The sequence below is a fragment of the Prunus avium genome, chromosome 8, assembly GCF_965620075.1.
Source record: "Prunus avium chromosome 8, drPruAviu1.hap1.1, whole genome shotgun sequence".
NCBI classification, from domain to species: domain Eukaryota; kingdom Viridiplantae; phylum Streptophyta; class Magnoliopsida; order Rosales; family Rosaceae; genus Prunus; species Prunus avium.
The window spans coordinates 29,480,741-29,498,479 of NC_142291.1; the positions used below are offsets into that span (position 1 = coordinate 29,480,741).

The 17,739-nt window shown below is 35.4% G+C and overlaps 2 protein-coding genes across 3 annotated transcripts; both read right to left on the reverse strand.

Moving 5' to 3' along the window:
• Positions 1-107: 107 nt before the first annotated feature.
• Positions 108-3,125, reverse strand: LOC110765975 (uncharacterized). The gene is made up of 5 exons (XM_021969225.2): positions 2,727-3,125; positions 2,385-2,591; positions 1,222-1,305; positions 995-1,124; positions 108-615 (listed from the first exon to the last, which is right to left on the reverse strand). Exons 1-5 carry the CDS (start codon positions 2,990-2,992, stop codon positions 277-279), a joined length of 1,026 nt encoding a protein of 341 aa, XP_021824917.1. The 5' UTR covers positions 2,993-3,125; the 3' UTR covers positions 108-276.
• A 4,156-nt stretch (positions 3,126-7,281) lies between these two features.
• On the reverse strand, positions 7,282-17,457 carry LOC110765968 (phox domain-containing protein). Of its 2 annotated transcripts, XM_021969218.2 has the most exons (15): positions 17,044-17,457; positions 16,187-16,592; positions 15,913-16,090; positions 15,687-15,826; positions 14,288-15,137; positions 14,015-14,115; positions 13,279-13,423; positions 13,112-13,180; positions 12,958-13,003; positions 11,758-12,197; positions 10,697-10,776; positions 9,742-9,877; positions 8,760-8,934; positions 7,960-8,042; positions 7,282-7,867 (listed from the first exon to the last, which is right to left on the reverse strand). In XM_021969218.2, the coding sequence occupies exons 1-15, from the start codon at positions 17,141-17,143 to the stop codon at positions 7,742-7,744; spliced, it is 3,075 nt and encodes a 1,024-aa protein (XP_021824910.1). In that variant the 5' UTR covers positions 17,144-17,457; the 3' UTR covers positions 7,282-7,741. The 2 variants fall into 2 exon arrangements, with proteins under 2 accessions (XP_021824910.1, XP_088101213.1); XM_088245087.1 differs by lacking the exon at positions 17,044-17,457 and having other exon boundaries at positions 15,913-16,107; positions 16,187-16,320.
• Positions 17,458-17,739: the final 282 nt, after the last annotated feature.

Here is a 17,739-nt window from a genome sequence, read left to right on the forward strand (position 1 = left end):
TTTTCTGTCAGTTTGGAAAATGTCTCAAATCCGAAATTGAGTTGCTCACCACTCAACAGCACTCTCCGATCTTGAAAAGGATAGTTAATATATTAGAGTGAAATCAGTAACTCCACAAAATATTGCAGATGTGGCCTTCTTTGTTGTCCTGCTAACAAAAGAGGAATATTTGTGCTCAAAACGAGTTTGGTGTCTCCCACCATTTCACCAGTTGATCCAAGACTACTTAGTATTAAGAACAGGCTTCATGTTAGACAATCAATAATCCAGAAATATTTAGTTCCTGCTCACCCTTGTTTCTCTTCTTGGCTTTTCCTTTGCCTCACCATCATTAGCATCACCAGCAGCAACATCATCTAGCTTACCCACATCATTGACATCAACATGCTTGATGCCCAGGAAGCACGCCTCTCCCATTTCTTCTTCCGTTGTGAAGGAACCCTCATCATGTCTTAAGTCCTCGGGTTGATGTGTTGTGCTTTCCAGAAATTCATCATGTGAAGACGGCTTAGATCCCTCTTCAGCAACCTCTGCACCTGAGGTTTTTGATTTTATCCGGGAACGGTGTGTTTGAATAAGATAATGCGCCACAGACTTGTAACCCAGTTTTGAGACCTGATAAATTAACAAAATTTAGCAATTGGTTATCCATGTTAATTTGTGGACTTGCTCATTATGTACCAAAACCACAGTGCCCAAACTATGTAATGATTATATTGAGTGAATGCATGTGTGTATGTGTATGCATTTAACTGTCTGTAGATGCATGAGTTACTGTCCTTGTATGCATGTTGTGTTCTATTGCATGTTTTTCTCTATATTTCTTTTTCATTTTTTCAAACAGATGATAGGAACTCACTCAGTCTGACATGCAAGGACCTAAGAGTATCAACTGAGAAACCATGGGGATCATATGCTGGAAGAGAAGAATATTACACCAAATTATATAATGATCACAAATGCATGCAGCAAACATAAGGTTGATAGGGTTAACCTTCCAATACAGATTACCAGTGGGTTCCCACCCTTTTGCTTTACGGCAAAGATTGCAGTTGCAGATGTTCCGACAAACAGGGCAAACCCAAACAGGATTTTGGTTGGCTTCAAGCATATTCTCTCCATATCTGTGGAAGACGGTAAAATTCATTGCATTTTTTTTTGTAAGAATTGGAACATTAAAAGAAATGTCACTTTCAATAGGTAATTTATGAAAGAACTTACCTCGTGCATAAGCAATCTCCACATAACTGCCCTTGGATTGAGTCACATTTGCAGCAATGTGTATGCTGGCCAAGAGTTTTATGCCTGCAAGGAAGTATGTCATCTCTAAGCATACTTTACCAAGTGAAAGGACACCTTTAATTAAAAAGTCAAAGGTAAGCTCAAATAACGCATGATGAATGTATTGTACGATTAAGCAATGAACCCAGTATAACAGTAAATTTAAGCATTTTTTCTATGCTCTTGAGAAGGTACCATCTTCCTTTGGGTTATAATCATATGTATGAGCTCCTAAGCATCAGTAATCCTTGAAATCTCCTTTCCATGATAGATTTAGAAAACAAATTACTAAAGAGTATAAAATATTAATACATGCACGAAATGCTGCAACAACCAACCAATGCACTGCAAAACTGAAAGAAGAATAGGAAGGAACCAATCCATTGAAAGAGTACCTGGTATATTGAAAAGTTTCAATTGGATGCATAATTTTCATAGCAATGACAAGACTTCCTTCAATGCTACATTTTCATCTATCCATATAAGTAATTTGATGAATTGAAAGCTTAAAGCCGAAAGAAGCAACAAACATTAAATGGTTTTAAATAAAATGTGGTGTAAAGGATTAACTATTGGGAAAAGGGGAACATAAAATAAATTTATTGTAAGGTCAAATGCAAGCTTGATATATTCAAAAAATACAACCCAACCAAAAGGTAACAACAACAATTTATATCAGTTTGAAACTTGAAAAACTCTGGTGCTCACAGAATCCTTTTAAGGACAATGATTCAAATGTCAAACAAGCCACGCTACTTTTTTCGGTTTACCATGAATGGGCTAAACTTGCAGACTTACAGTTAAACTATATCTAAAATTTTAGAACGTACTGCATAACTTGACATGTTAAAATTTGATAATGTTGTTAAGAACATCATTATCAGCTAGTCAATTAAAGCCGGTTCAACTAATCCCTATAAAGTATGAAATCTTTTCAGAGTTCAAGATCACACCTTTACCAAATATACATCAGAATTAATATTTGTGGCAAGTTTACAACAATGCAAAAAATATCCAGTCCTAGGGAATTACAACAAACACAATGAGTCATCTTCAATTGTTATAAGAAAAGCAAGAAACCCGTCACATGAGTCATGAACTACCTGCATTGGTGGCAAGTTTCTCCCTTAACCAAATCCACACCCAGGGGCCAGCTTGTCTTACAATCCCCCAACTGCTTCTCATGTTCCTCTGTATAAACCTCTCGCTTTGAGCCCCTCTTGATATAAATATCAACAGTCTCTGAGGTCTCTTCCTTCTCTTTAGGCTTTTTAATTTCCACATAACTTACTGGAGCCACAGTCATCAACCTAACAAAAACAAAAAACGCTTTTTTGAAAAAGAGAATCCTTTAAAGTTTTAACCTTTCCTACCATTTTCTTTTGCGTTTTCCTGGAACCCAAACAAGAGGGTCTTTAAAACGAAAGAGGAGAAAAGTGCGTTACCTAGAAGAGCGCCTCGGGGACTTGTGGATTTTGGTCTGAACAGACGAATCTCTCTGACTCTGGGAACGTTTTGGAGGGGCAGCTTTGGGCTTCAGCTTCAGAGCAAGGTCCAAAATTCCCAGCTTGTGCAATCTCTCCTTGTTCTCTTTGATCCTTTGGTCCCTGAAATGTTCGTATCCAGAAACCCCAGCAGCTCCATTCTCTACGGTTCCTTCACCGCTGTTCATTTCCAAGGTGCCTTGGTCTCGATTTCTCTGAACCACCATTGAAAACAGTGGACTGTGGACTCTGTAAACGACACTGGCAAAAACGAAAGTGTATTTTATAAGAAATTGATGTGCTTGAAAAAAGAAAAAAGAAAAAGAGAGAGAGAGAGAGATAGAGAGGCGGCAATGCACATTACAAATGGGGAAATTCTATTGGGTTGGGAACTACTAAAATGCTTTCTAGTAGGCCTGTAAAACGGGCCGGGCTGGCTGTAAAACGGGCTGGGCCGGGCCAGCCCGGCCCTAAGAGTTGTGAGCCCAGGCCCTAACTAGTAACGGGCCTTTTCAGCTCTAAGGAATTATCGGGCCGGGCCGGGCCAGTCCTATATCAAATATACAAAGCCCAGGCCCTACCCATGGGCCTAACATTTTCGGGCTTATGATCGGGCCAATGAGTCGGGCCTATTTAGCCCTATAAAATGGGCCATTATTTTATGCTTTATTAAACTCCATTTGTTTTCTATGTTTGAAAACTTCATCCATAATTATATAATAACAACAATACATTGAAATTTTGAAATAATGTTGAAACAAAATTGAAATAGACTACAAAACAATAAAAATGAAAATATTTATTCTGCATCTTGGACAAACCACTCCGGCCATTCTTGTTCATCTTGTACAATCATTTTCTTCTTGACATCTTGTACCCCACTTAACTAATTCAGATGCTATAAGATCTCCTACTTCTACACCTGTGTGGTTCTTTTCAACTCTAATAAATGAAATAATTCTTTTATTTAGTCTCCACTCATCATCAAGGAAGTGTGCTGTGATACACATATAATAAAGATTTTGATGTTTGGCCTTCCATAAATCTGAAGTTAAGCTTATCTTACCTTGATAATTACAGAAATATTTTTTCAACTCCTCCTTCCCATCTTGATGCATCTTTAATATTATATTCCTGCAAGTAATCCTTGAAAAACTCTTAAATTCTGGACAAAATCCACCAGTTATCATTTCAACAAAAGCATCATCCTCACTGGTAGAAAATGGCAAATCTTTTTCAAGAATATAAGTAACCACACGTAATTTTCCAAGTTCAACATTATACTTAAAAGTGCCTACTTTTCCAGAAAGCTGTACATTTAATTGCATTTGCCTAATATCCAAGTTTGTTCTTTTGATACATGAATCTTTATGTCTTTTTAAGTGACTAGTACCACCTGTGGATGCACAAGAAAATAACTTTTTACAATAATTGCATTCGGCTTTTACTTCTTTTTTACCATCTTTTTCAATTTCAATTTTCTTAAAATGTGACCATGCATCAGAGGCTTGTTTTTGTCCTCAAAGTTTCTAGACTCAACAATAAATTACTTCCCCAAATCTTCCTATTTTGCCCTCAAATGAAACTAATAAATAAATAAATAATAAAACTCCCAGTAAATCCGAGGGACTTTTTGGGTTTTTTTTTTTTTTTTGGGGAGCTAAAGTTAGGAATGGAGAGGGAGCGAAACTCACACATTCAGGTAGCATGGAGGCTTGAATCATTGACCACTTGAGAGCACACTAAAGACCTCGGCAAATCAGAAGCCTTTTGAATTTATATCAAATTGCCTAATAATTTATGGTGACCAAGTTTAGTGAAGCTAGGTAAGATCTTAAGTTAAATGGTGTTTATTTTTATCAAATTATCTAAGTTGAGAGTCTAAAACACTTTGAGAAAAAATAAAGAGGATAACGTGGACGAATAACTAAGATGGGGCTAAAATGAAATGATGACTACTACGTAAGCGAAGAGGGAAAAGCATGAATAAAATATGTACGTGTTTTATTCGGTAAAATTTTGGCAAGATATAGTTGAAAAGTTTGGTCACTTTATAATAATTTAATATAATATATTTAAATATTTAAATATATATTATTATTTTTCAATAATATGTGAATTTTGTTTGTATTATTTAAAATTTTATTAAAAATACGTATATTAAATGTGAAAAATACTTACGTACGTGTTTGTTTGTTTTAACGTGTATTTTACGGAGTCTTTGAGACATGTATGGAAAACAGAAATATTATTAAAAAAATACGTACATACGTATATAATACGAATATTAAATGAAAAAAATGCAAACTAGATATTTTGATAATGCAAATATATAGGTCATGTGAAGAGAGACAGAGTGGGAGAGTGACCTACAAAGTAGAACAACTATGAAAGCAAGCTTATGCACAAAAGCTACTACAAAATTAAAAACAGTGAAATGAAAAGAAAGACAAATACTAGATGCCAGTGATACAATTAAGAAATAAAAAGTTTAAAATATAAATGATAAATGCAGTTTTGTTATAAATTAAGCGATATAGAAATGATAAATGATAACTACTTGCGCTACAAAGCCCCTTACAACTACAAATCCATTTAAATTTTGAAAATATATGCCACGACTCATTAAAAAAATGTGGATTATCACAAATCAGAGTTTTCTTCGACAAAAAGGTATAATAGAAAGAAGAAACAATAAATCTAGAGAAATAAAAGAAAATCTGATGCGTAATATGTATGTTGACATAGACAAAGAATCAAAGGAATAAAATCAATTCTTAATCTTACACAAGGGATTAGTCTAAATATGTATTTAGACAAGGACTAGTATAGTTGTATCTAATTTCTTTAAATACATTATCTAAATTGCAAGTACGAACATTTGTGTATTATAGAAAATTGTACGTATTTTTATTTTTACTATTGAACAATCAAATATGAGAATGAGAATAAGTAATACTTTCATATTACCGTTACGAGTATTTTCAAACACTAGAATGGGAGTCATTTGTTTTCATCCACTAAAATGAGTTTAGGAATGACATCCTTATAGAATTTGTTATGTTAAACAAGTGTGTACTTGTAAAAGCCGTAAAGTTCATATTTGATATAACAACTCTCATAAATAGCACGTCCACCTTCTGTCTTAGAACTATAATCTAGAAGTTCTCTTATGGCATCATTGATACAGTTCTTGCAATTACATCAAAAAGATCCCAAGTGCATTCAACTACACCATGAACCGTCCTTGTTTCTGATACTTTTAGCTGCCCATGAGCATGCAGCGATCCACGAACAACTTTGTCACATAATTGGGTTAAGACTTGATGCACTTTCTTTTGAATGAACTTGGCATTCTAAAGGGATTTACGATTTTTCAAATAAATCTCATTATCCATGTCAATTTTGCCAAAGAAATTTTCGTCTAAGTATTTTAGGACGCAACCTACCATCCAAATTATAGCTCCTCGACTTCAAGGGCAATGCTTGCGAACTTTTTGGCTTGCTGATGGGACAATTTTTGCATGGTGCGTAACGCTTGTCATTCAAAAAAGAATTCCAACATTGCGCTAGCTCATATACAGAAGTATTTTTTTTTTTCCTATTATAGATTTAAGATGTGCCGCTGATATTTCCACCTAGTTATCCTAAATTTGGAATTTCTTTAGATAATACTTGTATGAGTATCATACTCAAGTTATCCTCATAAGGCCCATTACGTAGAAATTCCATTTGATTCAAACATTTATAACCCAATACAATAGGTCCATAAGCTCTGGTCTCCCGGAGAAAAAGCCAGAAAGATAAAAGACTGAAGAAGATCAATAGTTTTGAGTAAAACATGTTCAAATGATTGAAATCAGATACACATTAATTCTCTGAAACAAGCGTGTGTGTGTGTATATATATATATATATATATATATATATATCATGAGTGTTTTTCTTATGTTTACATGTTAAAATATAATTTAAGTTAATTTTGCCCCATGCTTATTTATTAATTCATATTTGGACCAATTCGTCTCTAAAAGAGTCATTTGCCATATATATATTATTTAAGAAAGCAAATATATACAATGCAAAGGTATATTTGCATTGTTGTAAGTACAGAAATTGAAGTTTGTATAAATCAACAACATCACAATAGTATAAATCGCATTAATAGGTTAACCATGTGATTGTAAGTCTGAGAGAAGTTTTTTGGTTTCCCCCCTGAAATGTCAGAGCGGGCTTTTTTCGTTTCTTATCTGTAGGGAAATAAATTGAAAGCTCTTGCTCAAATACAAATACCGATCACTTCAAAAAAAGATTGTGTTAAACTTGGATAACACTTCAAATTGGTCTAAGCAAACAGAATAACGATCTTTGAAGGGCTCTTCTCATTGTCTTCACAAATTCTTCACAAATTTAGGACATACGTAAACTTGTATCCAATACAAATACAAATGTATTTTTAACCGTTGGATTGACGAGTTCATGTAAATCTCAAGAAATTAGAAGCAAAAACAAACATATTCATCTTTGAAAAACTGAATTGCTTTATAACTAAAACCGAAATAGGCTCATTTCTCACTGTTGCATTACATAATGACGATAGTACCATTACGGATAATATTTCTTGAGTATGCAACAGTATAAAAACCCCCACAAAAGGGTATCGACTTCACCACGCAGAAGCTATACACAAAGAAGATGACGCCTGTACACACCCTACATCTACATTTTTGTACAGTTGAAACGCGAGAGACAGCGTAAAACAGGACCATTTCTCACATTCTCAAAAGAATTTAGTAAACTTCAACTTCATGACTTTCTCTTTACCTACAAAATGAATACCACAGGCAATGCCGAGAGAATTGGATCATGTGCTCTTGAGTCTTGCCTATCTTGGAAGGTACCTTAGTATTTGAGCTTTGTGATCATTGAGAAGATAAACAGCAACAATCAAGAGGAAGGACGGACATAAGATCTTCACTAAACAGTTTCATTAACACCCATCGTCTGATGAACATCAAGAACAAGATCTCGCAGCTCAGGAAAAATTGAAACAAGCGACAATTCAAGTATGGCATATGCAAGTTGCTTCACGCAGATAGTAGACTGCAGTTCATAATAACCCACAATCACCATATGCAGTTTGAAACCTAACAAAATAAATTGCAGCAGACAATGCAAGAGGATGAGAGACTAACCTGAGTGAAATAATAAATGTCTCTTGCACAATGTCTGTACTGCTTATGCCCGATTAAGCTGACTAAGGCTGTCGGAGTTCCATCTGTCACAATTGTGGATCAGTTTGTTTCTTTTCATGTAGTAGTCAGAGCAGTTAGACAATGACACAAGTAGTTTTAGTCTTCACACTACTCTAACAATCATGGAATACTCTATGATATATATATATATACACACATGAATCAAGCCAGAAAAATGAATGTATGTACGTATATAACAAGAAAGTGGCAGAAGATTCATGAGTTGTCACAGAATTCTGGTGCCGGAAACTTTGTTTCACCTCTCCTGAACAAGAGGCTGTGACAACTGAAAGAGTGTATTTTTCATGAAATATAGTTCTAGACTCACATAACTGTACAATTAATATTCCAGTTCTTTGGTATCTTTGTCTATTCATAAGATTTTAAGTTTCACATGAAAAGTGATGATTAACCTATATCTAAGAGCAATTTAGCCATTTTCTCTATGTTAAAATAGTCAAACTCTCAAAATCCTACAACTCTCAGAGGCCCTTGCTACAATCCTAGGTATTCAATATAAGCACTTATCAGAAACCCAAAAGAAATAAATAATTATAGTCCAAGAAAATTTGGAGAAACAACAGATAAAGAGTACTTGAACCTAAAAAGTGCAATCATAACTTCTGGAAAACAGATTTCACTGGTTAATGAAAAACAAGGCAGCAGAACCATTACCATGAAGACTAATACAGCCACCAAAATTATCTACGACCAAAAAACAGATAATATTAATCACTCACCAAAGAGCATTTTTTTGATATCACTAGCTCTACGAGCAGCCTCAAGCTGCTGCTCAAAAGACCCCGGTTTATCAGCCTTACTGCCACCCAATTGACTTATATTTTGAAAAGGGTTTTCATTACCGTCTTGAGCATTTCCGACTCTAAGGAAGAATATGCCATTGGGCCACAGAACCTAAAAGAAATACATATGATTAGAAAGCAAAACTATTTGCATATGACAATTGCGAGAACAATTTTACCTTAGAAAGAAATTTTGGAAGCACATACCAAATTTATTATGATGATTAAGAATTGAGAGTTGAAAATCAAAATTCAACAAACAGGAATACATGAAGTCGCTCCCTTCAAATGTAACCAAAACTTTTACCAGCTTCAAGAGAAGCAGTTCAAAAGAAAAAATATAACAATAATAGAACCTCCATATGATTTTGTGCAGACAATAAATTAAAAACAAAAAAGAACTTGCAACAGGAGTTCTGTTTTTCACTGCTCAACACAAACATTAATGAGGTGGATACAAGGTTTTGTGGTTGAACCCTTGAGCAAGGTCGTTTTGCATGACATCTTAATGTAGATATATTTTCTTCCACGTTCTTAACTTAAGCTTGAGTCAGGCCAACATCGCAATTGCAATATGTATATAACCCGTAGAATATTTTGAGGGCAAAAGTATGCACAATAACTAAGCCTGCAGAGGTTGGACTGACTTACCCAATAGACCTAATCCCTTTCCATTTCAGAAATCTACCGAGGAAAGTGCAGGCAAAGGTGACTCCATTTACATAATAAAGACAAAGCTACCCATAATATATGTGGTGGACTAATATGCACAAATATTTATTCATATAACTATTCTTCTGCAGTATTCATCTAAGCTTGGACTGAATTCTTCTAATTGCATTTACGGCTTACATCACTAAGTTGGTATATAATACTATTTCAGTAAAATGAAGAAGTTTATAATTGGTTCAGTCCTTACATCTTTAAGCCACCGAATTCCCGAAGCAATAGTATCCTCCCTCCGAAGCCAATGAATCTGCCTCAAGAGCCAGTCATCAATAGCATCCTCCATCATCAACTGTAATATTTGTTTTGATATCCAAAAGACCTGCCTTCTGCATGAACAAAAATAAGCATGTGTGAAAGACCAATCATTTACTGTAATTACACACGTTACAGCACTAATGCATAACATCATGCTTTATAAAATTTAACCAGTACTTGGGACATGGTCTGCAGACCAAAAGGAATTAAGAAAAGAAGTCTTATAAGCTATAGACAGTTGCTCATACAAAAAGGGGAGAACAAAATGACAACAATTCTGAAACTCGTAAGTTATTGACCACATAAAATAGAAAGAAAAAAGAAATTATTATCACTAAAATTAAAGCAGAACCATGGGAGAACAAATTCAAATCAATTGTGAAAAAAAAAGGAAGAGATGAGCAACCGAAAGAAAGAAAAGCACAACAAAGAGAAATGGCACAGAGAATAACCAATATATAAAACTTTGCCATGATGGCATATGATGTTTCCTTTCAATGTTTTCAAGAAAACAGGGTGGAGGTAAGAGTTTTTTACTTTTTGAATGGTGAACTGCTTGCCCACTTCTGGACAACGCTGTTGTACTTCGCCTACTTTATTAAATGAAAACAAAACTGGATACTGGTTTATCATGCATGGTCCGAATGCTTTTATCCAAGATCAACTTACTAGAGCTGAAGACATACCTCAGGTACACTCAGGCATAATAAAAAGATAACAAATTAAACATCTGGTCTCTAATATACACCAACATAATGACTACAGATTACATCATCATACATCATCAGGACACACAACCATAATTTCCTTGAAGTATTAAAAAGAAACCAGGATTTCCTAGCAATCACTAAAAACAAAAATACATCTCAGTTAAGGCATGAACAGCTCACCTCAGCCAGCCCCTTCTCTTAAGCTGAAATACCTTGTCCACTAGATTCAACAGAGGTACGCTAACATTGGGTGGAGTCCACTGAAAGAAACCAAGTTGTAAACATCCATATTAGACACAACCAAAATGTCCTACGAAGCACTGTGGTATTTATTTAAAAATGTTGATTGGAATGGTAATCTTCAGATAAACCTATGAAAGAACCAAGTTCAATGAAAAATCTAAACCTTATACATGCAATTCACAATTACTTTAATGGCAACCTTTCACAAGTCAGGATACTATTTTCTTTTAATTTACATGTCCATATAAACCTCCTGAATCATATTTCTAAGTTCAGCAATGTACAGTTTCAATGGGCACCGCCTCCTTCATTTCTAGTGTTGAGTATGCTTTAACATATATCAAGGTAGGAAACTTTCAGAATATCTTGGTGATCGAGATTTTTACTCTGGTCCAGCAGTGAAAAACTGGAAGTAAATTTTAAATTCAAACTAAAATGGCATCTTGTATACAAAATCCAAGACCTAAACTTTATAACCACGGACAGAGATTGCAATACACTGGAAACAGGAGGATCCAAAATGGGCATAGAGAATATCATCATGCTACACTGGCAGAAAATTAAGAAAGTAAAAAAATGGATAACAATATTAACCTAATAAGTAATTGCTGGTCATATAAAATATCTAAAACTATAGTTTAGTTGTGTTAAGAAAAAGGAACATGCCGTGAAAGAGACTTCAGGTAATGATGGAAGTAGGCAAGTACTCTGGAAATGGGATACCACATAAGATATTGGTGAAAATGGTCAAAAAGGTCCAACATGAAGCTACTGCTCTCACATCTTACCCAAGCCTTTTTCCTAAGAAATTGAGTCAACTCCAGAAGTCCTTTTCTCAAAATACTTCAAGGTGGTTAACATGAATTCTTTTCTACCAGTCAGCCCTATCAAACACTAGTTAGCAGTCTAGTGGCTTACATGCCAAAAACCAACATGAATTTGTTTACCATAATCAACTAATTTAGGATACTAAGTATCATGACAGTGAACAATAATACCTCAGGTGGCATTCCAACTGGATCCTCCAAATTTCTGGAGGTTGCTGTAAAATTTGCTGCAGGAAAGTCACCCTCCCCAGCTAAATCATCTTTCTTCTCCAAACCTAAGCTCCTTGTATGTATAACCCTACATGGATAACCCTTGGAGTTCAATTCATTATCTGAATGCCACCCATTTTCTTGTGCACCAGATCCTGCTTCCTTAGGGTCACAACTTTTATCTTTATCACCATCCTCATTATCAGAAAAGCTATTTGTTGTTTCCACTGTATTTTGCCTAATAGCACGTACGCCTGTCTCATCTGCATTTGTGGACAAGTTCCATGCAGAAACTGAAGATGAGGCCTCAGATGTGGGAGAACCAACAACTTTACGCATTAAGCCATCTGAAACCCCTTTGAACTGGCGTACAATATCATCCACAGCATCATCCACATTGACTGCTTCAATCAAATAAAAAGAATGACCATGAAAACCTTGACTAACTGAATCTCGAAAAGCAATAAGCAAATATGTGAAATTGCCATAACATTAAATGAAGCAGCCAAATCAAGATAAAATTAAAAATAAAGATACTAGGATTTAGGACCAAGGGCAATTATGGAGAAGACCCACTATGGGTTTTCATAAAAAAAAAAAAAATTAAAGGTTCTTTAACATATATGGCTTTCTGAGAATTACTTTGGCGATGGATAATTACATTTTAGTTATTAACTGTATTCTGTATAAGGTAAATAAAAGAGAAAAGCCCAAGTTCACTGAAGATAATTACTAAGAAGTAAGAACAATTGCCTTTTAGTGACTATACTATAATGAAAGGTTTCATGGTCCATAATATATGAATCAAAAACTGTCTGAGCCTCTGAAAAATATTTGCTGCAGGCAGCAGAACAACTCCTTTTCAGCAAGACAAATACTTCTAAATTAATTTTTTATAAGGAAAGAAACCATTCTAAAAGATTTTCAAGGGGGTGCTAATCTGTAAAATATTGAAAAATATAAAGGACCAAAAAATTACGAGGGATAAAATAGATAAAGGACCCCTTAATCTGGTCAAACAATGCTCTGAAGACATATCCTTCAGTTCCATTATATCACTTGTGTTCTTCAAACATGGACACTAATTTCTGAATGTAAACATGGACACCCCAAAAATATGAACAGAAAATATACGAAAAACCACTGAGAATAACCACATACCTGCAAGAGTTCTCATTACTGAGGGAGATTTTCCAAAAGCGTAATTCTAAAACCCAAAAAAAAAAAAAAAACTGTTTAGGAAAAAAAGAGTGAGAGAGAGACATATATAGGTGGTCATCTAAGATTCTAATACTAAGGTAAAGATGATGAATACCTTTGAGGAACCACTTAAAAAATCCCACACCTCATGCTGTTCAGCAACATTAGCTATTGACAAGAGATCCTGGGAAAATACAGCATGAGTAAAGCAACAAGGAGAGAAGAAAGTAGAGAATGAGGAGGGGTGGGGGTAAGAAATACATTGAAGAACTTGCATCATACCTGCAGATATTTGTCCAGCTGAATACATCGCTGATGAACAAAAGCGTCCTCCGTGCTTGATGAAAATATTCTTTTGGGTGGCAAATGTAAAGTGTAATTTGGAATTTCTTTAAGATGGCGATGTAATCGCTCAAAATTCCTATATCTGCGGGTAGAAAAAAAATTCATATATGGACCAGGTAATGTTGAAATAGACTTCAAGAACTTTCTGAACACATGTAAGAACAAACACACACACACACACACATATTTTCTCTAATGAGCATGTCTTCATTTTAAGAAAAACAAGGTCCACATAGTGGGACCACCCAGCAAGAATAACTTAACAAAATCTGAATCTGTTTAGTCATCTAATTTTCGTCAAGTATTTCTGGTAAACATAGAAATTATCATCATGATGATCATCAAAGGGCTAAACGATTTCCATTTAGCTCAATTTTTGCAATGATGATCGTTGAATGGAAACCTAAAAAGTGGATGGTTTGGATCATGGGATTACACTTCAAGGTGAGCCCCAACAAAGTAGTTTTTACTTTTCTTTAAATTAGGACATCCGCATCAGAGGTGGATTCTGTATATGTTGTATGTGTCTGTAATTTTATTTTTATTATTTTTATAAGAGAGAGAGAGAGAGAGAGAGAGACAGAGTGGGCAGGTTTGGGCATGTGCAATAAAAAGAAAATTGAAAAAAAAAGAAAGGAGTAATTTGGTGTGATGATATAGATGAGAATGAAACCTTCTTTTCACAAACCAAGTTCTGTTTTCTGAATCTGTAACTGCAATTGAATAAACTGCAAAAGATTTTGACCCAAGTTTCTCAAAGTATGCGCCCATAACCTGTATAGACATATTGGACAAAGAGTCAAGAAGCTGAAATTGTTTACATCTTCAATACTTACGATATCTGCTAGCCCATTGCCAAAATTTACATCTGCTAGACCATCAAATTTATATCTTCAAAATTTATGATATCTACTAGACCATCAAATTTCACAGAAAAAATGCTTACCCGGCATTTGAGCTTGGGAACTTGTTGTCCCACACAATGGACGACCATATCTGAGGCACTCTTACCAATATGGTCTTCTCTGTGCCTGCCAAACTCAGGGCTATAGAACTCTGATATGATAGACCCTCCACCTTCTGTGAATGCCCTTTTTGTGTCTGATTGGATTTTTAAAGCAGAAGTGCTATTTGATCTTTTAAGCCTACTTTTATTTCCATCAGCAGCAGGGCTTCCAATGCCCTCCAATTCATCAACAAGATTCCCACCCTCAGCATAAGATTTTTTGCTGGGATCCAAAGAGAACTGCATCTCTTTTTTGGTCCCATCACTCAATTGAGAATCTAAACTTGTCTCACGTGTTAGCTTCACAATAGATTTATCCTCTATTCCTGTAGAAATTTCATGCCTGTCAGCTACCATTTCGTTCCCCAACTTTCTAGCAGGTACAGCACTATCAACTCCAGAACTCACAGGTGTATGTTCCTGAGTTGCTCTTATCTTTTTCTTGTGCTCTTTTCTTTTGTAATTTCTCCCTTTCGTCCACATGTTTTCAAGATTTTCAGGAGTAAGAACTTCAGTCCTTCTCTGTGTCGCAGCCTCCAAAATTCTTGCCCAATCAGCAGGCCGTGGCTGCAAAGGATCTTCCTGGAATGGGTTATAATCCGGGGATTTTTCTCTCTGATTGTCAACTTTAGACAATATCATATCAGTTCTTTGATTAAAGGTTGCATATTTGTTCAATGGAGAATCATGATCAGGTACACCCCCTGCAGTTGACTGGTCACCCGCTACCACTTTACTGATTTCATCTTTAATGGCTAGCAAAATGTATTCAATCAATTCGTTGATATACCTGAATAAAGGAAAATTGTAAGTTAAAATGGCTTAATTTGTGTAAGCGATAGGAAAGGCGTGTAAAAATGTGTACCATTTATGTTATTAAATTGGAGGCACATATCATTATTATGCTGTTATACACATATACGCCCACTTATATGATCAGATGCTCCCTAAGCTCTAAATCATGGCATAAATAGATCATGATAAAATAACAATAATAATAATAATCTAATACAAGATTTCAACCACAGTTCTGTAATATATGTTTAAAAATCTGGAAAACAAAATAAATAAAGGTTTAGCCCAGGCCATCAGGTGCTTTCTATAGAATATAGATACTAAATGACAGTTTGATGCTTCTGAACAGTTTTACATGACAATACCTTTCAGGAGAATTTAGCACCCTCAAAACAGAAAAGAAAAAGAAAAAAACTAAACTAAATGGCAATACCTTTTAGGAGAATTTAACACCCTATAGACAGCCAAAAAACCTAAACTAAACTAAAAACTGAAAAACAAAAATAAATAAGGTAATATTAAATTAAAATATTCAATAACATACCCAGGGCTTGCGAAATTCAGAACAGGTTGGATTACCAAGCTTGTAAGAAGTTCTCTGGCAATAGATCGCACCACTGGACATTGAGCTTCTCGCGGCCTTAAAACCACAGCTAACACTCCACCCATCAGCCGCTGAAGAACCTATGGAAGATAAAGGGCATCAACCTAAATCCAAGAGATAAAATCTAAAAACAAAACTTATTTCTGTAAGAACACTCCACTCACACCTTGTACTCACTCTCAGGTGATATCAATGCAGGATGGAGCTCCTTTGAAGCCATGAGATGATGTTTTAACCTATCATCTCTCTCCTCTGAAGACAAAGTTTTCATAACATCAACACCTATAGCAGCTTGGTTTTTTCTGAAAAGCTCCATATGATCCCCTATTAAATCAATTATATCCCTGAAACATACGAAAGCCTTTAATTATGTTTCTTTAATGATAAAAGTGTTTTAACAACTTGCAAATGATTCACTTCCACAAGAAACAGAAGCATACCTTGTCAGCAAGTCAACAAGGTTTATCTCTTTAACTCTTCCTGATACTTCACCAAGAGCATCCATGATTATCACACGTATTTGCTCTGGAGCCTCCTTGTCTGCTGTTATATCTGAATACCATAAATCAATCACAAAATCCTTTAAAATTTTGTCAATGAAATCACTCATCGCATCCTCTACGATTGGAGAACCAATTTTCCTCTTCCACCTCGGAGGTGGAGGCCCAGTAGAAAGGCGTGGATCATTGACCGACAACTGTTTCTTCTCCAAATGAGACAAATATGACTGCGGTCGAACAGGTCTTTGAACCTTCCAATGGAATTCCACATTATTTAATAGAATACGTAATGCGGAAACCAACAAAATTGATATTGGTATATTCATCCACATTGATTTACTCGAATCTGTGAGGATTGACAAAGAATTGGAGTCAGGAAAAAAAAACTCTTTTAAGAGTGAAAAAGACCACATTTTCAAGAGAACCAACCAATTTTCACAACACAGACTACCATAATTCTAACCTGCACTTGTTTACAGATAAATTTTAGAAACTTGAAACTACGTCATGGCTTTAGCTGAGTATAATATACATATGATGAAGAAATCACAGATAATATGTAAAACCCAACATTGTATTTTCACTTGATTATTTTCGACCAGTTTCTCGGAAGCTAAAACAGAGTTATGAGTTAGCTACTGATTCTTAATTCTTGGAATAAAAGCAACTTAGATACAATCAGAAATCATCAACACCCTCAAGAAAAGCAATAATTTCATGAACTTGGCATATTTGTAACAAAACAGAAACAAAGAAAGAACAAAAAAATCCAATTTGCATCAGATTGGAGTACTTACGGGACAGGAAGTAGGTAACGCAGAAGACAAACAAGGCCCACCAAACAACTCGGAGCTTAATTTCCTCGATCAGATCTTGTATGGTCTGCATGGGCTTCATCTTGTTCCCCGAAACCCTAGAATCCCACTCCAATTCGCTAAAAGTAAAACGAACTCAAACCCAATCAAATTCCGTAATCCGAGTCAAATCCTTGAAAGTTTGAAACGTCAAAGCTTCAACACCAAGCAAGATCAACCGTGGACCCTTCCCTTGTCAAAGGGTTCTGTCTGGTTCCCGAGCTCGCAGAAATTGCTTCACGGAGTAAGAGAGAAGAAGAAGAAGACGACGAAGACTAATCTGGAATTCGTTTGGGTCTTTGATTTTGTTTCACCTTCTCTTTCTTTTATTACTTGGTTAATTTCTTTTTTTTTTTCTCTATTTTTCTTTTTTTACAAAATATGTATTATACTGTGAGCTGGTGTGTACGGAGGAAACGGACGAAGAATCAGATATAGGAGAGAGAGAGCGGTAGTTCGTTAACGGTTAACCCGGTTAAGCGTATGCTTGTAATGTCTGGGTGTCCGACCGGTCGGACCGGTTGGACCGGTTTGGCTTCGCTGTGTTCTCTCCACGTTATTGCCATAATACAAAACATTGATGAGAAGGTGGACTAAATCAAGTGTGGGGCTTGACCAAAAAAAAAAAAAAATCAAGTG